Here is a 24,554-nt window from a genome sequence, read left to right on the forward strand (position 1 = left end):
AAAATTTCAGATTAATCGGTTGACAGGAAGAGGGTGAAATTTGAATTACTAAATTTGACCCAAGAATAAATAAAATATGAGGTGAGCTAAATAAAACCGTTTAAAAATAACTTGTTTGTGTTACGGATTTTTTGCAATTAAATAAGTTATACTTATCTTCATCATATCAGTCACTGGCCGTCTACTTTTGAACCTCTCTCCTTATTGGAAGTTACACGTGCAAATACGTGAAAATTAAATAAATACGAGCCATAATACTGATAAATGTTGATTATATTTCCTGCTAAAAACAATTCTTTAAATAATATTTTTGATAGATCTCAATTTACAAAAAATGTGGAACAATAAATTAAATACTCAATTCTTTATTAGCAAAATTCTAACTAGATTTTGAAATAACAAATCTATAAATATACCTATATGGATATAAAATTAGTCCAGATAAGAAACATTCGGTATTTATCATAGAAAAATATCGAAATGCCAGTTTTGTTTATTTTTTTTCGACACCTAGTTTTGTTTACGGAACCTTAAGAAATCCTAAACTTTAACAGCAAGAACTAGTTTAGGCGATTCTTATCAAAAGGTTGAATGAAGTAACAGTTTCAATACTGGAAATTGGTAAGGAAGTGCCAAATAGCTTTGTTACGCCATTTTGAAAAAGAAAAATATATGTGATGTAGTATTATTTGCAGATGATACATCTCTCATTTTCAAAGTTGATAGGAATAGACAGCAATTTGATGACGTGAACAATGCACTCTCCTTAGTTACGCACTGGTTTACAGCAAATAATTTAGTTCTTAATGCTAAAAAAACCAAATGTGTTAAGTTCACCTTGCCTAATGTAAAACACTTAGGACCTAAGATTATCCTAAATAATGAAGTTCTTGAAACTGTGAAGTCAACAGTGTTTCTGGGAATAACAGTTGATGCAAAGCTACTGTGGGGCTCACATATATCTAGCCTCGCGGGTAGACTTAGTTCTGCTGCCTACGCCGTCAGAAAAGTAAGACAATTCACTGACGTAGACGCAGCTCGACTAGTCTATTTTAGTTATTTTCATTGCGTTATGTCCTACGGTATTCTACTGTGGGGCAAAGCTGCAGATATAGAAAACATTTTCGTATTACAGAAACGAGCTGTTCGTGCAATATATAAGTTAGGTAGCAAGCATTCCTTAAGGGAACTTTTTAAAGAAATAGGTATCCTTACTGTGGCATCGCAATTCATCCTTGCTAACATACACTTCTGGACACATCTATAGGCCCACCTTGTATTTTCAGTTTCGTTTGGTCCTAGCTAAATTTTTATATTAGGTCGAGCAAAAGGTTTTTATGCAGTTTTGAACCTTGCACATTCACAATTTCATACAATGGTCTTTTTTTGAATTTCGAATACAGAATTTAAAGAAACAAGAGACAATTTGGAGCCTGCTTGTTGATATCAAACAATCGATTACTAAGAAAACTTGGTTTTATTGGTTTACTTGAATTTAATTCTTGAAAAAGTGATTGATATCTTTGGTTTTGCAACAAACATTACTTATTCTTAACATTGAGGTGAGGTTCTCTCAATAATCTATGGATACTTCACCTGAAGTCGCCGCCCAAGCTGTGGCACTTATTCAGGCTGGACACAGCCAAAGAAACTTGAGTGCTCAACTTAATTTAAATCGATCTGAGGCCCGAAATGTTTATCGGAGGTACCTACAGACTGGCGGCTTTGTTCGTCGCCAAGGAAGGCCTCAATCTCGGGTCACAACTGAAAGGCAGGATCGATTCATCGTGACGACCAGTTTGAGAAATCGTCACCTTACCTCCATTGAGATACAAAAACAGCTTCGCGACTTCCACGGAGTATCTGTGAGTGCTCGAACTGTTCGGAGAAGGTTGAAAGAACGCGATATGGTACCACACAAGCCAGCTAATGGGCCCAAACTAACGCGAGCCCACCGAACAGCACGCCTTCATTTCGCACGCAGTCATTTAAATTGGACACAGCAAGATTGGAGCCGTGTACTCTTTTCTGATGAGTTTAAAATTGTGTTACATGGCAATGATGAAAGGAAGAAGGTCTACCGACGTAAGGGAGAGCGTTTCGCACAATGCTGCTTTGAAGAGAGGGTTGCTTATGGCGGTGGCTCAAGGACTTTCTGGGGCGATATATCCGCGAGCGGCAAAACTCAACTTGAGGTTGTTACAGGACCACGGCTGCCAACATTAAATGCTGAAAGGTACATTCGTGAGTGCTTAGGACCTCACGTGATACCATACGTGGACTATGTGGGCCCAAATTTCCTTTTTATGCATGATAATGCAAGAGCCCATGCGGCCGGCATCGTCAGGGAATATCTTCGGGATGTGAATATCACAGTTATGGACTGGCCAGCCAGAAGCCCAGACATGAACCCCATTAAGCACATGTGGGACGAGCTAAAAAGACGTGTTAGGGCTCGTCAGCCAGTTGCCCAGACGATGCAGGAGTTGAAAACTGCCATAGAAGAGGAATGGGAGATGATCCCTCAAAACTTCATAGAGCAGTTGATAAACTCTATGTCTAATCGTATGAGAGCTGTAGTAGATGCTCATGGAGGCATCACACGTTATTAAATTGAACCTTTATTTGATAAAACATGTTTTTTATTCAAAAATCAATTGCCTTTAACGAGGCACATATCCGACTTGTTAGGCGTAGCTCCATGTCGTATGGTATTCTGAATTCAAATTTAAAACAATACTATCGAAAAAGAAGGTAAAATGTATCAGGTTTAAAACTGCATCAACAGTTTTTGTTCAATCTAGCAATCATATTTCGGTAGGGGCCATCGAAACCTAAACTCTAAGGTGGGCCAATAGATGTGTCCAGAAGTGTATTATACATTAGGCAGAATATTCATCACTACACCAAGAAAAGTGATGTCCACAGTATCAACACTAGGAACAAGCATAAACTGTGCGTACCCATTCACAGGCTTCACAAGGTACATGGAACATTTATGGGGCTTGGTATTCGATTTTATAATAAACTTCCTCAGTCGTTTTTAGAATTGCCTTTTGATAAATTTAAAGTGCAGATCAAATCTATCCTGTCGAAGAAAGCTTATTGATGATGATGATGATGATGTCCTCCTAGCCGATTATCGGCTACGACGGCTGTTCTCACGTAAGGAGATTAGCCAACTACGCAGGACATATTATAGTGCACGAGCATTTGCGCAGACACAGGTGCACTCACTATTCCTTAACTCTCATAGCCCGATGGGACGGTAATCCGACACGACCGGAGAGAGATCAGGCGCAGGACCGACATTTACGTGCTCTCCGATGCACGGGTGTATCAATCACCAACTTCCAGGCTCCGGGCTGCTTTGTGAAAGTCTTCTAAAACCCACAAAGCGATTTCGGCCCGACTCGGGAATCGAACCCGAGACCTCGTGCTCAGCAGCCGCACTTGCGACAGCCAGACCAACGAGGCAGTTAAGAAAGCTTATTATACAGTTAATGACTACATAAACGATAAAAATAGTTGGTCCTCATGTTAAACACTGGACAGGTTCAAAAGTTATCATTATGAGTTGTGATTTATATTATTTTATACGTGAAATTTTTTTATTTTATGTATACTGACTAATTACCATCATCGTTCTGTTTTTACGATGAGTTGTTCCTTAATTTTGTAAATGGTCTACTAGCGACTGCGAATCTATTAGTATTAACTGTTTTCTTGTAGTGTAGCTGCAAGTCGTCATGCTCCCTTTGACGGTATTGCTTGCGGTAGCGTCGGTGGTCGGGTTGCCCCCCTCCCTCAAAAATGTGCGAGAGGGGCGATGGCTGATCCTCGCGTTATGCTCGTGAACGGGTGCTGCTTGTGGTACCAGGTCGTCTTGCTGACTACATATTTGTACACCCGTATTATACCTAATGTATATGATTTTGGTTTGAACGGTAGTCCTAGTTCACCGTTTTCATTGTTTATGTTGTTATTTTATTTTTTCATAAAAACTCTTTGACATGTCGGTGGGTGCACCCTAAACTATATCTATCTTCACTGAATGGAGGCTTTATATTTTTTTATATTTTTCACTCTTTTTTTAATAGATTTATTTTGTAACTGCTTGAGTAATAGGTATGGGTAAGGTGTGTACTAGCCAACATGATTAACTATTTGAATTGATTTTATATACAAAATGTACACAATGTTGTATAGTGATATTTAAATATTTGTATACGGTTCTTTAAACCATACAGACAGAATTGTGTTGCTGGGGAGTTTGTTCCACCACTTCTTCTTCCCAGCAAAAACACATAGGAAGTGGTGAAGGGCGGGCGTTTTGGGGGCTGTCTTTTGTATTGACGTTCGAAAAGTGCTGATTTTCAGCCTACTTTGAATAAATGACTTTTGATTTTGATTTTGATTTTGATTTTGATTTTTTCTTTTTACGCTCTTTGATCTGTTAGAAAAAATAAAAGAAATTGCCAGTGTAAGTATTGATAGCTGTGAATCAAGATTTGGGACTAAGATAGTAATATGACTATCTTCTGCTTTATATAGGTACGTTTCGTCTAAAAGTCTTCTTTCTCCTGCCCTGTTCCCAAATATTACTTGGGGTCGGCGCAATATGTCATTTTCTTCCATTTTCCCCTGTCACTCGTCATACTGACACTCACTCCCTTCCTATTCATATCATCTTTCAGGCAATCCATCCATCTTTTCTTAGGTCTTCCTCTTCCTCTCCATCCATCTACATTCATACTTAGCACACACTTTGTTGCATGCGTATCATCCCTCCTCATTACATGTCCATACCACGACAATCTTCTACTTCTCATCTTTTCTGTAACTGGCGCTACTTTCAGACTTCCTCTAATGTAATCATTCCTCACTTTATCTATTCTTGTAACACCACACATCCATCTCAGCATTCTCATTTCTGTTACATGCACTCTCTTCTCGTCCCTCTTTTTCGATGCCCAACACTCCGATCCATACAGGACGACAGGTCTAATGACGGATTTGTAAATTTTGCCCTTCAGTTTGAGGGGCATCCGCGGGTCACAAATAGCGCTAGTTACCTGTCGCCACTTCATCCATCCAGTATTGATCCGATGCGTAACGTCCCTGTTCACCTCACCGTCAGTTTGGATGAGTGAACCAAGGTACCGGAAGTCGGAGCAAACTGGTAGGGGCATGCCGGCTAGGGTTATGGTCATGGGTCCCGAAATACCGCCAAAATCACAATGAAGGTATTCGGTTTCACTCCTGCTCACCTTTAAACCCACTGTCTCCAGTCTCAGCCGCCATGCCTCCAATCTACTCTGGACCTCTGGCCCACTCTCCCCCACCAGAACAATGTCATCGGCGAAAAGCATACACCAGGGTGCCTCCTCCCGTATATCTGCCGTAAGCGCGTCCATTACAAGCAGGAAGAGATACGGGCTGAGGGCCGACCCCTGATGTAAGCCAACACCTACACTGAAGCTGGCGGTAGTGCCCGCTGCGGACCGGACTTCTGTACGGCATCTGCCGTACATCGCTCGGATCAACTGCACATACTTCCCTGGTATACCTTTCTCCTCAAGGGCCCACCACAAAACCTCACGAGGCACCCGGTCATATGCCTTCTCGAGGTCAACGAACACCATATGCAAGTTTTTGTGTGCACCCCTGTACTTTTCGCACAATTGGCGAATACAGAATATAGCGTCCGTTGTACTCCGACCAGGCATAAAACCGAATTGATTTCGTGCGATATCACTCTCTTCTCTCAGCCTCCTTTCAATAACTTTCTCCCACACTTTCATACTATGTGACATTAGCTTTATTCCTCTATAGTTGTTGCAATTCAACACATCACCCTTGTTCTTAAAAATGGGCACCAAGAAACTATTGCACCACTCGTCTGGTATAGTTTCCTCTTGCAACAACTTATTGAAGAATAAAGCCAGCCATTTCCATCCATCCATCTTTAATAATTTCCACACTTCCACTGGTATTCCATCTGGCCCTATCGCTTTTCCATTTTTCATTCCATTCACTGCTAATCTGACCTCATCCTCACATACATTTCTTACAAGGCCCTCGTTGACCGCTTTATGATGGAGCACACCGCTCCACTCATTTTCTTCATTCATCAGTCTTTCAAAATATTCCTTCCACCTACCTTTAATCTCCACATCATTCGAAAGGACCGTTCCGTCTCCATTCTTTACACACCTTATCTGGCATACATCTCTTGTCATTTTCTCCCTAGATTTAACCAATCGGTAAAAGTCATTTTGACCAGCTGGGCTATCTAGGGAGTCATACATCTTCTCGTGCGCTTTTGCCCTTGAAACAGCCACAATCTTCTTTGCTTTCTTCTTACATTCATCATATTCAGCCTTTTTTTGTGCTTTTTCACTATCATCATTGTCTTCCGTCCGCTGCCATTCCTTGAATTTCATCTTCTTTTCCTTTAATACACTCTGCACTTCTTCCACCCACCACCAAGTTTCCTTCTCTATCACACCATTCCCTTTTGATTCTCCTAGAATGCTTCTTGCCGCTTTCCTTATACACGTCGCCATTTCATTCCAGCATTCATTCACATTCTTTTCATTCATTTCTCCCATTTCAATCATCTTATCAACCACTACTTTTCTAAATTCCTGGGCCAACTCAGCCTTCCCCAACAGATGCCATTTGATTTTGGGGGGCCGTCTCTCTTTGGCTTTTGGCCGGGAAGTTAAAATCACATCCATAATTAGGGGTCGGTGCTGCGAGACTACAGCTTCGCCTGGTATCACCTTGCAGTCTTTGATGTTCTTAGATGTAGCAGCCTGTAGCAGGGCTTCACCCTCGTCGTTCTGGCAACCGAACCCCCACCCTCCATGCACTCTTTCATAATTCCCTCTCATTCTGCCAACATGGCCATTAAAGTCTCCTCCCACAAATACCTGTTCATTCGTCGGCACATTCATCATTACTGCATCAAAATCCGTCCAAAATTGTTCTTTCACCCTGTCCTCACAACCGACTTGAGGAGCATACACACTTATAACATTTATTATCAAACTTTCATACATTATTTTAACAACTATTATTCTATCATTCACTCTCTTTACATCTATCACACTTTCTTTCAAGTTCTTATCTAACACAATGCCTACCCCATTCCTTTTCCCATCACTTCCACAATAATAAAACTTGTATCCTTCCCCAATTTCTCTAGCTTTCGAGCCCTTCCATTTAGTCTCTTGCAAACATGCCACATTTATTCGTCTTCTCTTTAATACATCCGCTAACTCTCTGGCTCTTCCAGTCATCGTTCCTACATTCCAACTTGCATACCTAAATCTTACTTCCCGGACTCGCTTCTTACATTGCACCCGCCCAGGTTGGTGCAAAAACCCTTGTCCACTTCCCACAGGGGCCGGGTGCTGCCCCTGCGCGTCGCCTGAGGGGTACGCCCTAGCCCTATCGCTCATCTCTTCAACATTCGACATATTGCTATATGATTTGGCATTGTGTTTTTACGACCGGCCGCCTGCCTGACGTCAACCCTCTTTGGGAATGCAATTGTTGGTGGTCACTCTCCTACCACCTAAGGCTTGGTGTATTTTAGGATACATAAATTAAAATATTAAACATTAAATTAACAAACATTAACAAAAATATCACACTCCAGTCTTTTAAAATCCGGATCTAGTCTCCTCACTGCAACCTCCAGCTCAGAGAGGTCTAGTATGAGTTCCCTCATGTTCTTATTAGGCCCACAGGGGCCCTGGTGGGATGTCATCTGCTAGGCGATCTCTTCTTTTGACGCTTCATCAGCATAGGATTCATTTTCCTCTGTGGCCGCATACACAGTCAATTGGAATAGTTCAAGATTATCTGTCGGCTGAAACGTGATGCTCTTGTTGACATATATATCCGTTCTTCTCTCTACAGTGCAGGTATTTGGTGGCTTAGGCCACATCTTCGGTCCTTATCTTGTAGGCTACCACCCACATTACTGTACCTTAGACCAGCGTTGCACTCATCTTGGTTTTTCTGGTACTCCAGGGTGATCACATCAATGTTGATAAAATCTTCTCAGGTAACAATGATCCAAAGCCAAATATCATTTATTTTATTATTTCACGTTTCGATTTACCAAATTTATAATAATATGAGTCCCTTTATTATGTAAATATAATTAAATAAATTAAATTACAAAAAATTTCAGTTGTCATTTGACAAAAAAAAAAAAAAAAAAAAAAAAAAAAAAAAAAAAAAAAAAAAAACGTTTCGTCTAAAAGTAATGCTTCAAAAAAAATCCGTGTAGTACTTTTTCGGCTAGCAGAGGTTTTATAATCGGGAATAAATATTTTTTTTGTATCAACTATAGCCTACACTGTAAATATGAAGTAGCAACCTACGTATGCAAGAGAATATTTAAATATAGGAGAATCATATTTCTACTCTTAGTATGGTTTTGTTTGTATTTTGTATTCTGCTCCGTATTTGATTGATATAATCTTTTGAAAAAATAACCCAACAAACTTTAACGCACTTAAATGACAGCCCATTACACAAAATAAAAACTACAAACACCGCCTACCAATCTCCGTTATGTCAACAATACATCAATTAAACGAGCCGATGTAAGAATCGTGACGAGATCCGTATCCGCAATCCGATTGATGGCACAGCCTATCGGAATCCAATAATCTTTGATGGCGGCCCATTCGTCCTTGTTGCGCTGTCATTGATCATAATGCTTTTATTTTTGTTTTCTTTTTTATCCTTGTATCAGCTGGTCTGGTAGATTATAGCATGGAACAAGAAGTTCTGAGTTCGGTTCGCGTGTAGGGTAAAGCACTTCAGTAATAACACATAGGAAGTGGTGAAGGGTTACGTTTTTGGGTATGTCTCATGTAATTCTGACGTTCGAAAAGTGGTGTTTTTCGGTATATTTTAAATAGTCAATTTTTTGTTTAGTACGACTCGAGTTTTTTCAGGAGTTTATTACGAAGTAGTTATGGCAGTAATGTCATCTCCTTTTCATTCATTGTCACCTACTTACAGCAAATTTCAATAATCTATCTATGCACTGGAGATTGTAATTTGACATTACATACTTAGTTGTAGGTATCCAGATAAAATAAAAGAGGCAATTCACCGTTCAGTGTTTTAGGGGCGGACCAGATAAATAGGCTATTAAAATCCACAATTATTTGTAATCACACATTCATATTTATTAAAAGATGGCAAATTGTCAAATTTACTTTCTGCTGTGTTGAGTGGAGGGTAGCATCACATCACCGGGTAACGTAACTTAACTTTTAGAAGATATATTTTACACTGTTACAATATATTATTCCAGCTTTCATATTCTCCATAGCTAATATCAAAACCACTTTAACACTGTAACCATAAGAAAACAAACAAAATTCTGTCCACAGTTTTCGTGCACCGTCGCCATTCACATTCGTCTGTCCGCCATGACAGTTGACGCGATGACGACAGCCAAATGAAGGATTGTGATTGGTCGGACCGTGTGGATTTGTCGCCGTTCGAATTTCGAAAAAACAGCTTTGACTGTCAACTTTTATGTGTAGTGGAGTTGATGTGACTGATGATAAAAGACGTAGGTATTGAGATTTTTAAATTTTTAATTATGTATGGGGGTTCCGAATGTTTCGTGCAATTGACGGCTGTCAACCTATATTACGTTCTTTGTACTGACAGCAACTGTCGACTGCACAAAAACTGAGGGTAGTAGAGAGCTCGCTTTTTTATTGTGGCAGATTCTTGCCTGTTTTTGGATAACACCAAAAAATACTTTATAAGCATGAAACTGTAAAAATTTGATGATTTCACTACTATAAGTTTGATATTATACAAGAAAAATACCTAATATTAATTCACACATAAACACAGTCTTCCATAAAATTATCCCCATTTCCATTCCACGCATAATCCCGAAACAGAAACATCATCAATATAACAAAATAGGTAACATCTCATTCAGATCATTAATACAATGTAACGCCCAGTGGAGCGGGTAACATAACCATTGTCCAGAAAAATGAGCGCTACTGCAACATGATAAATGATCGCTATATTTTAGAAATTGGATTCAAGCTGTTTTTCTTGTTCCCTCTAACTTAGTTTTTCACGCCCTGGTTGTTCTTTGGGGTTTTGTCCAAATTGTTTCGTTGTATTTTCGTTTTGATGTGCATTTGTTTTGTTTTAGTTTTTGGTGTTCTTTTTTATTTTTTGTTGCTCAACTGTTTTCATGAAAATTTTAAAATTGTGTTATTTTGTCTTAGTTGGCCAGACTTGTACGAACTCTTAATAATCGCGGGCGCAAATCCATTTAATTCAGTTCAAATGAGAATCAAATGACCATACTTCAGTACACAGTAGTAACACTAGGTATATCCTATGATAAGTCAATTTAAAAATTCATCAGTAGTTGGGCTATATACAGCATGTTGTATATCTGACGCACATATTAATGGTCTTTTGTCAACTTCGAAACTGTTAACATCATTTTATCAAGTTGAATTCGCAAACAATAAACCAACAGGGCAACCTTTAATAACCGAGCATTATTCTCATCTTTCTGACGTCACGAAAAATACTCTGACGTCATTTATCATCTCAGGACAGGCGGCTATCACTAAGGGCCAGCGTTCACGGTGACTTTATGTCGCTAGGTTACGCGTTTTGTAGGTCAGGTACCACTACTATTTGTGTACATCATCTACGCTAAAATGACGCGTTCTAATACCCAATTCACGTTGCAAGGTGCTCTGTAATTTAATTAACCAGAGATAGGAATTTTACATTATGTACTTTTATTGGGCTCATGTCAAAATTATATCGCTAAAGCATCGCGACGAATGACAACGCATGACTGTGTCGCACGATGTCGGGAGAAACTGGAGTGATGGTAGCGCATGAGTGGAGTGGAAAACCTGTGGTCTCTGCCGTTACTGGCAACGCAACTGAATCGTAAGGTACGTGGGCAAGTTTTCTCTATCTATGGTTCTAATATATTTGCGGAAGTTGACTTGAAGACAATTACTGTCTCCTAAACGTGCAAACAGTAGCGTTGGTTGACTCCTGCAAGTTTGCGTCTATTGCAAATACAGAAATTGTAGCCAGTGGAAACATTTCTCATCTGACTTCGGCAAGAAATCGAAGAAGTTACTTGCCAATAGACACTTCTTTACGACAACATCGCGACAAAGACGCGTCAACTTCGCAGCTAAAAGTCACCGTGACCGACAACCCTTACCCTCTTCCCCAGACCCGTATGTCATTGCAACCACCATGCAGCCATTACGTGCCTTGCTGAACAAATTTAAACAAATTTATAGCATACAAGCTTCGGCTGCGGTTTCACTCGATGTTTTCAGAGTTATTGCCAATTGTTGTTAAAGTTTTTGGATAAGCTCTGATTGTATTTGCTGGGATTTATTCGCCAATTGCCAGTTTTGGTTGCGGTAATTTATTACTATTGTTTTGTGGATTTATTTTAATCCTTACTGATATTATAAATGAGAAAGTAACTTTGTCTATCTGTTGCGCTTTCACTGCAAAAATATGCTGAACTTATTTAAAAATCATTTGGTACATAGTCTAAACTTAAACTATAGCTTGAGAAAGAAAATAAGCTACTTTTTATCCCTATACGGGAAGGTGTTCCCAGACGCGGGTTTCACTTCAGGCAAAAACAAGTATTTAAATAAAACAGTAATTTCAGTAACAAATCATGTTTATTTAAACTTCAAAACCATACAAAAAGTCCTCTTTAACATTGTTCTTAAATCTATCAAGTACATGTGGTATGTACACAAAATATTTTATTTAAATATATTTTTATTAAAAAAATCATAAGCAAAGCTGTGCAATTGTTAATAACAATTTGAATTAAATAGTAATGTATATATTTTTACATTTTTATAAATATAAATTGGATTTAATTTATTTGAATTATTTCGTACCAATACAATGAAATTCATTTATTTGTTTAATTTGTAAACACTATGCGAATTGAAATAAATAATGCAAGTATTAACAGAAAATTAATTAGATCTTTAACGAATTACAAGGGCATACAATTCTTTATAAGTTCAAATAAAGTTTTTAACATAGAAACAATTCAACTACAAAACAATTTTAATTTGGCTAATTTGAAAAAAATATTTTATGTTCACAAAAAAAAAATTAAGAAAAAGGAAATTCAGTGACATACTGAAACCGCAAGATCAAAAACTATATAAGCAACAAACTAAAGTATTTCATATGACAGAAACTTATGACAAATGTACAAAATATATCTCGCTTGTATACATATATAATCGCATTTCATTTTCTCGTATCGGCACGAAATAATAAGGATAGGGACACATAAAGCGGGAGCGATTTTTTAAATGATATAGCGGGCTGGGATAAGCGACCTAGGTGAAAAATGACTATGATGAAAAATATGGTTTGAAGGGTGTGTTCAAAATTTTAATTAAAAATATGACCGAAAAGGGTGATTTTGAGTTTTTTATTTGCTTACCCGACGCTGGAAATATTGTTATTTTTTTTTTCAATTTGTTTGAAGTGACGGATATAATAGTGAAAATCGCGCCTGCTGTAACCATGTCCCTATCCCAAAAACATTTCTTTTTTTGGCACGAATTTATTATTTCGGATACCTTATTTCGTAAGCATTACATTTCGTAGGAAAATTATTTACGACTAGGACTAGGCGAAGGCACTATTCAAATATAAATTTATTGTAAAAACCTACTTCACATTTCAATACAGAAATCGGTTCTATGATTGAATACATAATAACGTATTATTTTATTTTTCTGTAAAAATTGAATTTTATTTTATTGTATTTATTTATTTATTTATCATTTATATTATATTATATTATAATGACTATTTGCGACTTGAAGTCACATTAAATGTATAATAAGACAAATACAATACATTTATTTAAAATCGACTAGTAAAATAAGCAAACAATTTACTAAAAGCTACATGAATATGGCAACATTTTTTTGGTATATTTTATATTACCTACCGTTCAGTTCAAGTCTAGTATTTTATATTTACATTTCTCATTTATTTGAATAATATATATATTTATTTAAAACTTCATTAACTTATTTGAATAAAACAAATCCAACTCAATCTCATAAATGCTTAAGTGTATTTTATTCAAAAACATTTTTAAGTTAACAATTATTATTTTAAATGCTTTTTTTAATTTTTGTTCGAACTTAATAATATTTAGTTTCGTTTTGAATAAGATTGATGTATCGGATTTTATGATTATTTTCGCGTTTAACGTAATGGATTGAAAGAAAGAAATAATGCATTTGAGAACAATAACTTTGTATTATCATTGCGGACTCAACCTGGATTGAGAATAATATAAAAGTGAGTATTACCATGCTTTGTAATTCGATTTATTTGAAGAAACTTTAGTATTATTTTCACCATTTTAATAAGATAAAGACTCATTGAATATTATTATCGGAATATACACCCATTTATCACGAAATATTATTTGTCATGTGTTTCAAGAAACTTGAAAGAATAATTAGGTTTCTTTAGGATGTAACTTCTGTTTTTTCTTTAATCGAAAGTTAGCGATCCAGCCTAAGAAAAATCACTTTGTCTTTCGATACCCCATTTGTCTTTTCAATTGATAACATTCAAGACACTGATTGACTGATCTTCGGATATTCAAGATTTGGATCAAATGAAAAAAGTGAAATGATTCTATCAATCCAGTTGTTTTTTCAATCTTTCAATTCGATTAGGCGAAGTCCTTGTGTAAATATTTTGTAATTCCATTTTTATTTTATTTGTACAATTTGAGACCTATTATTTGTTTTTGTAAATAAATTATTTTTGTTAAGTTTAAATTGTTGTTAGAAAATCCAAACAATTGAAACTGACAATTTTGAAGAAAGCTTGTTTATTTTGAATAAAAAATATGTTTTTACATTATGAAATAATTTGAATAGAAAATATCATCGCGTGGTATACAAGTATGTATTTTCAATACAGAATATATTTGTTGGTTAAAGCTGTCGATCTGAAAATAGAAAAAACACTATTAATATAACGATTACATAAGCTTATTTAGAAGAAAGCACCCGTGTTAGGTATCCAAACACAGCCTGCAAATACCTTTTTATATGAATCGTTCCTAATTATCACAATTTTAGTGAATTGTTATTTCGCTTAATTATATTCTTTCAAAATATTTATTTAATTCAGATAGGATACAGAACCAAACCATGATCAAAGTCATTATAGAAACCGAGTTTTTCTTTGAACATAAACCAAAACACGACCAAAAAAATCTTCAAAAACTTAATTCCTGCCAAAAAACTCACCTTAAAATACTTGCACCCTATGATTCTCCCGGTCACAAACAATGATATTGCCACCAGACATGACAGCAATGCCTTCCAGACCCTTGAACTCCCCATCACCAGAGCCCCAAGACCCGAAGGCTCTGAGGAAGTTGCCGTCAGGGTGGAAGATCTGGATACGGTTATTGCCGGAGTCAGCTACCACGATGTAGCCTTGATCGTCTACTGCTACACCCCTGGGGAGAAAGAAAGAGATTTTATGTTAGAAGCTCATGAAACGTTGTTTCTATCTGCCTAAATTAATCATTGATATGATGAATAATATAATTATTGCTTGACGTAAAATTAATTGATTAGTTTATCTAAACATCCAGAAGTTAACGGTATATAAGAAAATTGCCAGTAACATAGACTACATGCGGTAACTATTAAGGTCACAGAAAAACTATTCAGGAACAACCTCAACTAAGAAACGCCATATTTCAAAAGCTGGTAAATGTCACACACATTTTTGGCGTGCGCCACCGGAATTAAAATGTTTATGATTATCACATATTAAGCCCTTATCTAATCTTTCTCAATTTGTAGATATTTAATTAAATTGTAATAACTGGCGACCCGACCCGGCTTCACATCGACCGCTCCTAAGTATACTGAGTCAACTAACAAATTTTGCGAATTTTTTTGTGTATTAACACAAATAACAATAACAATATTGTAAATACACAAAAAAATGCAATTCGCAAAATTTGTTAGTTGACTCAGTATACTTAGGAGCCGTCGACATTACCTCGGTATTTCTCTCGGATTTTTTAAAACCGACCCATTTTACTTTAAGACGGTAATTTTCGACCTCTATTCTATCAAGTGTAGGCCTTAAAACCATCCGTAATCAAAACGAACTTTTTTATAGGAATCATTAACTCATTTTTTTCTTAAAAACAAGTTGTAAAACGTCAGTGAGCCACATACTACCGCAATATTGTATTATCGCGAACAGAATTCGGTCAAGGCACGTCTGGACTCAAGAATATTGGCATCATTGTTGCGAAGGTTGGCTGGCATTTATAGCTGGATAGCGGTTCCAAGGAGTATTTTGTGAGAAGCTAGATCTGTTATTTTTGACGTATTATTTAGTAAGAAAAAATGTGTTTTTGTATGAGTCATGGAATTTATAGTTTTTGTATGACATTAGTAATGCAAAATTCTTGTCGACATTCAGTTTCTCATTTTTCAACGATTTGGCTAGCTTTCTTACTGTTTTATTTCAGATCGTCTTCTTCTTACATCGATAAATACATGCTTTAGCTACTTTTACAACTTCCCTGTTCCACGAGTCATATGTGATACACACGTGTTGTTTAACTATTGTGTCCACAACGTGAAGAAGTTAAATTCAGTTTCATTACAAAATACTCGGTCAACTGAAGGCTCACCGAATACAAAAGCTTTTCACAAACATTATTACACAAATTCCATAGCCCTATCTCAGAAGATATTCCAGTTCAATTACTTCATAACTTCTAGGTAATGCATAGTTGTCCAACTATGGCCCGGTCCAGTAAATATCGAGACATCTCGACCAAGGTCTTTAAACTATCCACGAGCTGATAATTCTAACAACTTCGTATAGACCATGGAGAATAATATGACTAGCGGAGATGTCATAACGTAAAATCTCCTAAGGGTCGATTATACTAGCGCAGAGTCGAAACGCAGGGGTTCGAGGTACGAAGAATGTTAGTTTCGCCCTTAAGATTTCTATGGAATCCGCCCATTACTTTCAAAATAAAATCACTAAACAATCAAGACCAATCTTTAACTATAGTTCGGCCATTCAGAGAATGCGTTCCTGACACGTCGCGATTGAACTGACGACGTAATAACATTCATTGATTATTGATATAATAATGTTGTTTTAATGCTCCTCAATTGTTAAAACGGTAAACAACCAGCAAAAATATTTTTATCGTAACTGCAACGCCATTGCAAAGTTACGTCGTCAGTTCAATCGCGACGTGTCAGGAACGCATTCTCTGAATGGCCGAACTATAATTAGTAAAATTATATTGGTTTAAACATGACAAGTTTACCGTACATTACTTGCCCTACAAGAAGGCACCTGACCCACCTTCCTTATGGCAACTCCGTTATCTTTCCTTCCTCCATAATATAGAATTTGCTCTTAAAGTAAATATTCGAGGCAAGTTCAAGATTTAAGAGCCTGTAAAGCTAAATTAGAAGGCCAACCGACCGCACTTTATGGGGCTATTGGAAACATACGTTAGGACCAAATCGCTACAGTTGCTGATATAATGGAAGTTATGTTTATGAGGTCATTTTGGAAGTAATTAGCTAAGTAAATGACCTCATTCGGTTGGGGTTTGGTCCAAAGACCAACTATTTCGAGCATGGCCAAGCAATCATGAGAATTTATCTCTTACATTATTCCATAATGTTGTAAGAAAATCCGCATGACTTTTTGACCTTACATACCCTATAGTAAACAGCCCTGAGTCTCTTTAGATATTAGTCACATTTAAGACATGTTACTTTCTATAGCGGACTTTATATTATAGCATCTTCAAAAAAGTCTTCTTACCTTGGGAACTTAAACTGTCCATCTTCAGACCCTTCTTCGCCAAACGACGAGAGGACCCTTCCATTGACATCGAAGACCTGTATCCTATGATTGTTGGAGTCAGACACAAGGACCCTGTTTGTACTGGACACGGCGATGTAGTGGGGGTGCTCTAACTGACCAAGTTTGGACCCGAAGGACCCGAACTTGCCAACGAACGTGCCATCGGATTGGAACACCTGGGGAATAAGGGTTTGTAGTTAGTTTTGGATGTTGCAATTTTGATATATTTTGGTGGAGAGTTCATTTAATTTTGTTTGCTTTTGAATTTTAGTCAAGAATTGCATTTTAAAAATGAATATTTCTCCAAACTTTTGGTTGTTATAGTTCGGCCATTCAGAGAATGCGTTCCTGACACGTCGCGATTGAACTGACGACGTAATAACATTCATTGATTATTGATATAATAATGTTGTTTTAATGCTCCTCAATTGTTAAAACGGTAAACAACCAGCAAAAATATTTTTATCGTAACTGCAACGCCATTGCAAAGTTACGTCGTCAGTTCAATCGCGACGTGTCAGGAACGCATTCTCTGAATGGCCGAACTATATCATATAACATTTTGAGCATAAGAAGGCGAGAAATTAGTGAGTACTTAATTTGTTTAAAGAAATGTTCGGGTCGGCTCTTTTGATCCCATAACGACCAAAATAGGAACCAACACACCAAATACGAGTAACAAAAAGACCTTTTTTTCCCTTATTTTCCCATCTCTCGTAGACAGGTCAACAGATAATAAAAACACATACCTGTACTCTATGGTTTTCCTTGTCACAGACGTATATAAATCCGAGCGCGTCCGTAGTGATGCCCCATGGGTAGTTGAACTTGCCGTCTCCTGTGCCCTGACTGCCAAATGCCCTGAGGAAACGGCCTTGAGGGTCAAATACCTAGAACAAGGTGGTAATTGTTAATTTCTGTGGTGATAATTCTTGATTTATTTTAGTAGGTATAGTATTTGGAGTCTCAAAGGATCAGAAATTGGTGAGGTATGGTTTGGCAATCACATATTGCGGCTGATGACGGTCCTCTAAAACTGTTTTTAGACTTTTTTATGGCCTTCTTTCTTGCAAAAAGCGATTCTTATGACATTCTTGAAAACCTTATAATTAAATGTCATATTTATCATCTGTTTTTAGGAAATGTATGCTACTCCAAAATTAGCAAAAAAGCTGCAAATAATTATCTAGACTGTAAATCTATTCATAAACATGCTTTTGCACTTGGCATACGAACTAGGCTTCACCCACATAAAACAAACGAATGTCCTTAAAATGGAGGGCAATAGACCGGCAATCGACCTATGCACTTTAAAGTTCTTTAAACCTATAACATTCTTGTAAAACGTGCACATAACACGTGCATATAGTTGGAACTCTGCCAATGTTGGAGACAAAGATTGTCAAAATATCCTAATGGCTGTTCCTTGTAATATTCAAGCCTGACTTCAGCCAAATTGTGGGTGATCCTTGCTAGTAAATATTAAAATAGTTTTGCTATGCCTGGTTAGCATTTATGGTTGCTAAACATAAGTCCACGATGAACTGAAGTCGATGAATGACGAATCTACATATATAATCGTAACATGTATACGTATATGTCTTTAACGAAGAAGAAAGTGTATTAATTAGTGATTTTTTTTATATATTTTTATCTTCATATACGTGATAATAAATGTTACACAAAAAGAAAAGACAATACGCCCGTGATTTCGCATCATTGTCTAAGAAAAACCCAAACACATCCCATACGAGGTACTAAATCATCTTTATTGGCGCTATCAATTACATAAGCAAAAAACGTTGTCAAATTATCCTTATAGCCTAATAAAGGAGGATAGATGGTGTCCAAAAAACTGCAATTTGTCTTCGCAATCTAATAGCTATTTCCGCAAGCCTTCTTAGGCAGTATTTTGGCCCTTTGAGACGGTCACAGTCTGACTGACACTAATGAATTACGGGCAGGACAAATAGACGAATGGAATACAAATTCACGCCTCCCGGGAAATATGCTGAGATGGGATCACTCTAGTTAGAGTTGTTCGGTTCGAACGCTGCGTCAGAAGCGTGTCTTGACTACCTTTGCAGAAAGATCCCTCGTGAGTTTGGGTGCGTGCGGATTTCAGTCTAAATACACTGGTAATATTAAAAGATAATGTCCTTAGGAATCTCTGTTTGTAGAGCCATTTTACTATGTTTAGTAAACGATTACAGAATATAAGTCAAAGAAAAAGTCGAATTTCGTTTTTAAGAAAACGATGTATATGAGCGAGGTCTTCCCAAACATAAATAACGCGTTAAATTGCAAAGAGATATAAAAGAAATGTCTGCACCCAAATCCGCAGTTACATATTTTACAAAAGAAATAAAACATACGTCTTCACAAAATGAGAATGATGACATATACACGTACCTACATAAGCCTATATTTGTTAAGGTAAACAAGCCCCAAATGGGCCCCAGTTTTTTTTAAGCCAAGTGTAGCAAAAATATGTTGACATTAATGGTTTACTGCGAGAACAAAAAGACGGATGGAATTGAAATTCTTACTTTTAGGCAAATACAAGGTGATGGAAAAGTTCATGAAATAGGTACAATTCCGGAGTTTCCGATGTGCTTCGGAAATCGTAAAAACTCAAAAAAAAAAAAACTCAAAATCGTTTATTCAAATTAGGCTGATAAATCAGCACTTTTCGAACGTCAAAAACAAAAGACAGCCCCCAAAAACGCCCGCCCTTCACCACTTCCTATGTGTTTTTGCTGGGAAGAAGAAGTGGCGCAACAAACTCCCCAGCAACACATGTCTGTCTGTAAGGTTTGAAGAACCAGAATGTATACAAAACAAGTCAAAAAGTCATAAAAATATCATTATCACATGATAACTATTATATAAAATAAATAAGTAGAAGAAAATGTGAGAATAAGAGCGATAATAAAGTTGGAAAAAATATTTTGGTATTGTGAATGACTAAGGCAAATCAAAATCATGTAGCATCACCTTCAAAGAAAGCTGATATTCGAAAAAATATCTGCTCACTCCGCGTTTTCTGGGAATCATTCAAAGCGTGCACTGTCGATATAGAGGTATAATCGATAAAATCCGATTTCGAGAATCTACTTTTAAGTTTAAATTAATTTCATAAATAAAAACAAAAAATGAGAATGTTAAGAGGTATGTGTGGAGTTACGCGAATGGATAGAGTGAGGAATGAGTAAGAGGAAGTTTGAAAGTAGCGCCGGTACCAGAAAAACTGCGTGGAAACCGGCTGTCGTGGTATGGGCATGTGATGCGGAGGAATGAGAGTCATGTTGTGAGGAAGGTGATGAGTATGAACGTGGACGGATATAGTGGAAGAGGAAGACCAAAGAAACGATGGATGGATTGTGTGAAAGTAGATATGGTAAGAAAGAATGTTACTTGTGAGATGACGGCGGATAGAAGAGTATGGAAGAAGAAAATATGCTGCGCCGACCCCAAATAAAATTGGGATAAGGGCAGGAGGATGATGAAAAACAAAAAAAAAAAAACAAGTCTTATAAAATTAAATATGTACTTGAAATGTTCTTATTTACAATATTTAAAAGAAAAGATTATGACCTCGCTTTTCTTTTTACTCTCAAGTGTTCTCAAAATAATGACTGTCAAAATACTTTTTAGTTCAAGTGCAGATATTTTAAATACTTAAGCTGCGTGTCAGTTTAATTTATAGTCTTTAATTTATTATTAAATTCAAAGTCTTAAGTTCAAAAGACGTAAAATTGTTTGGTATTTTTGAGAGTCAAGTCTTGTCTTTTGGAAAACTTTAATTTGCTTAAAAAGTTATTTGGATTAAATAGAGGGCCTTTTGTGAACTTTTTTATGAACACATTTGACTTTGTGCTCGTTTGTTAAACGAAATATCTCCATCCATAATATTTAACAGTACTGTTGAAATGCATAAATCTTTTAAGCTCTTTATAAAATAAATCAGCCATTTTATTCTCTAGTGAAGTATAAATTATTAAAGCATTGTAATTAATATGCAAAATATTAACAAAATTCAACATCTTTGTATTGTGAATGAATAATCAGAGTTGCTTTGAATTTTAAATGTTAATACTATTCATATTTGCGAGCATTTCGCCGTTGCTTGTTCATTCTCTTTTGTTTAAAATAAATTTACTGGTTGCAATGAATCGCGTTGCTTTAGGAAATGCTGCATTATATTCAGTGTGCATATAATTGGCATTCTGACAACTATGTTGAGAGTTTCGAAATATTAGCTTCAATGTTGAAATGTATTTGTCTGATCAAAATTCTTGGGTATTGAAGTTATTTAGATACGATAATCTCACTATGAAGAAGATATACAGACTATTTACTTATTTACAAGAAGAATTTACTTATTCTTTCAAGGAAATCCATCATTTGGTGAACACAAAACAAAATCATAAAACCTCTATCGTATCGTAGTACAGGATAAGATTGTAATAAGATTTAGAAAATACATTTTTCATATATTTACGCAGGTACGGGATATAGTTCGTCTCGTAAAAATATTGGTTGTTATTTTATGCTTGTAAAATGTCTCGTGTTTTTGAATATTTTTTGGTGAGTGAATTTTTCGAGCATTCACTTTTGAAGGCAAATCACTTTAGATATTTATCTAAACTTATAATATTATAAAACTGTAGAGTTTGCGTGCCCACGCTAATCTCAAGAACTACTGGTCCAATTTTGAAAATTGTTTCACTGTTAGATAGCCCATTTAATATGGGAGGCTATAACATATTTTTATCAAACTAATCATGTTTATCAATCCACGGAACTACAAGTTTATGCAGTTATACCACGTGGTTCTGAAATGCACCAGTCATAGTATGCATCATCATTTTCCATCATCTTCCGAGCCTTTTTCCCAACTATGTTGGGGTCGGCTTCCAGTTATAGTATAAATCAAATCAAATCAAATCAAATCAAAGCATTTATTCGCGTTCATGGTATGTATCATATATATGTGTAGTATGGATCGCTACCAATAAAATATATTACGTGGTAGTATGGGATCTCCTTTCGAAACAGCTTTTAACAGATAAACTACATCCGCTGGTATTTAGCAAGTGTTATTTATAGCAGATATTCGCAAGTCGAGGCGAATATTAATTGTGGTCGGATTAGCATTTGATTTAATACTGAAAGGAGCAATGTATCTAGATCAGTTGCAAAAACTAATGTCTTTTATATGCAATTGCATTGTATATCTAAAACTTTATGTTTCTTTGTTTATGTAAGCGTGAAATATTAAGCCTGTTGTAAAGGTACTTATTACATGTTATATTTTTATTATAAAGCTGATTTTTAACAACTTGAAAGATTTTTGCTGAAATAACATGTATCGTTTTTTGAGTTCATTATTTATTTTACCACACTTGTTTTTACCTTCATCGCTAACCGTTTAAACCTCAGACAGTATGGAAATAATATTCCCATTCATTTATTAAAAAACGGTAACAATCAAAACTTACGACATCATTGACACAAACTACAGATGTAGATTGCTAAATGTAAACCTCTCCCATTGAGTTTCAACCTTACACCAACATGCAAAAAAATAACAACAAAAACTTACTTGTATACGATGATTATATCTATCAGCAATGATATATTGTCCGATCCTGTTGACAGCGACTCCAGCTAAGCAATCAAATTCGCCTTCACCGCTGCCGTATTGTCCAAACTCCTTCACGAATATACCGTTGGAATCGAACACCTGGGGGCAAAAGGAACATTAGGATATCATCATCTTCCGAGCCTTTTCCCAACTATGTTGAGGTCGGCTTCCATGCTAACTGGATGCAGCTGAGTTCCACTGGAACTTTTACAAGGAGCGACTGCCTATCTGACCTCCTCAACCCTGTTACCCAGGCAACCCAATACCCCTTGGTGAGACTGATTGTCAGACTTACTGGCTTCTGACTACCCGTAACGACTGCCAAGGATGTTCAATGACAGCCGGAACCTACAGTTTAACGTGCTCTCCGAAACACAGTCATTGGTGTCCAAGATATACTTAGATAGTACATACAACTTAGAAAAGGAGCATTAGGGTGTCTTTAGTTGAAAAAGATCGTTAGGATATTTCACTCTTACACGTTTTTAGGGAGGGTCTTTAGTCATGTGTTGAGGCAAATTGTTTTGTTTTTGGGTTGTGTTCTGTGAGGATTATTGGTATGTAAAAGATTTATTTTAGCCAGTGGGTAAACATAAGAAACTTATAGGGTAAAATTTTGTAACATGGAAAATTAGTACATTATGTAGATGCACCTTTTAAGTAGTCGCTCCATGTGAAACACTGATACTTAGTTGGATAGGGTTAGACTGAAACCCGACCCAAATGTGGAAAAGGCTAAGTAGATAATGATATACACTTCTATCTGGTCTGATATCAAAAGGAACGTAAACTTTTCTCTTTAAACAAAACGTCAAACTTAAAACAGAAATATGGATGTTCACAAGCTTTTCCGTGACCTTTATACAGAATTAATTTAAGATGCATAAGCATCGAACGAAAATCCTTGTTCAAAGAATATCGTATTCTGTTTGAAAGACCTTATGAACATTTTAGCCTTATTGCCTCTAGTATTATCAAGATGCAAAAGACCGTGATTTCATTAAAATTTAAAGAAAATTGCTTTAATTATTTACTGAAAAAAATTGGTCATTTGAGTCGCGATAGAGGCATGTGTCAACTATCATGAGATTTTACAGAGAAGATTTTAATATAATAAGTGATGGGGTTTTAAGCTTTACGATAAATTTCACGTCTCAAAAGTCAAAGTATTTCAGGTCATGTACTTATGTCCCCCAAAATACATTGCAATTAACCAAGCAATGTTTACGTCCCCATTAAAATTGAAATAGTTCGAAATTTTTGTTTTGACCTTGTGCCAAATTTGAGAGCATGCGTTCAGCATCACTTCATCATGTAAATTTGGAGCAGTCATTCGACATAGTTTATTTACGAGAATTTATTACACTTTCTTCGCTGCAACGGTTTAAACTGCAAATGCATTCTGAGCTTCTGCGCAAAACATGGGTGTTCGAAATTGGATTGCAATATTTAGAGTTTATTTTGTAATAATTTGAAGTTAGATTTGCATATTTATGTTGATCTTGTAGTGGAAACGAATTCTGACTATATTTGCTGCAGGAATATACGAATAAACTTGCTGAAATTTCAGTTATTTAAATACGATATTTCAGAAATAACTTATATAAAATTTTACGAAGATCTTACCTGCACTCTGTGGTTAGATGAATCGGCCACGACCATAGTGTTGTCGGGACCCACAGCGATACCACGAGGCCAAGTAAAGCATCCGGGTTCGCTCCCCCGACTCCCCACGCTGAATTGTAAACGGCGTTTCTGCATGTACTGGCTCCTAGGGGAGGAACCGGCTGCTGCGAAACCTACCATCAAACAAATCGATTAGCATACACGAATATAACTGGACACAAACCATCTGTCAAACCAAACCTAAGCACTCAATCTATGTACACGCCAC

The 24,554-nt window shown here is 36.5% G+C and overlaps 1 protein-coding gene across 4 annotated transcripts in view; it reads right to left on the reverse strand.

Annotated features, from left to right (window-relative positions):
• Nucleotides 1-11,734: 11,734 nt before the first annotated feature.
• Nucleotides 11,735-24,554, reverse strand: part of LOC124637281 (RING finger protein nhl-1) — a 101,723-nt gene continuing 88,903 nt past the window's right edge. For all 4 annotated transcript variants that reach the window (XM_047173625.1, XM_047173627.1, XM_047173624.1 and 1 more), the window contains 6 exons: nucleotides 24,287-24,459; nucleotides 22,619-22,759; nucleotides 17,760-17,900; nucleotides 16,969-17,186; nucleotides 14,388-14,602; nucleotides 11,735-14,083 (listed from right to left, as the gene is read on the reverse strand). In XM_047173625.1, coding sequence (XP_047029581.1) covers nucleotides 14,389-14,602; nucleotides 16,969-17,186; nucleotides 17,760-17,900; nucleotides 22,619-22,759; nucleotides 24,287-24,459 — 887 coding nt within the window. In that variant the 3' untranslated portion in view covers nucleotides 11,735-14,083; nucleotide 14,388. The remainder of the gene's footprint in view (nucleotides 14,084-14,387; nucleotides 14,603-16,968; nucleotides 17,187-17,759; nucleotides 17,901-22,618; nucleotides 22,760-24,286; nucleotides 24,460-24,554) is intronic.

Source organism: Helicoverpa zea, chromosome 16 (assembly GCF_022581195.2).
Source record: "Helicoverpa zea isolate HzStark_Cry1AcR chromosome 16, ilHelZeax1.1, whole genome shotgun sequence".
Lineage (NCBI taxonomy): Eukaryota > Metazoa > Arthropoda > Insecta > Lepidoptera > Noctuidae > Helicoverpa > Helicoverpa zea.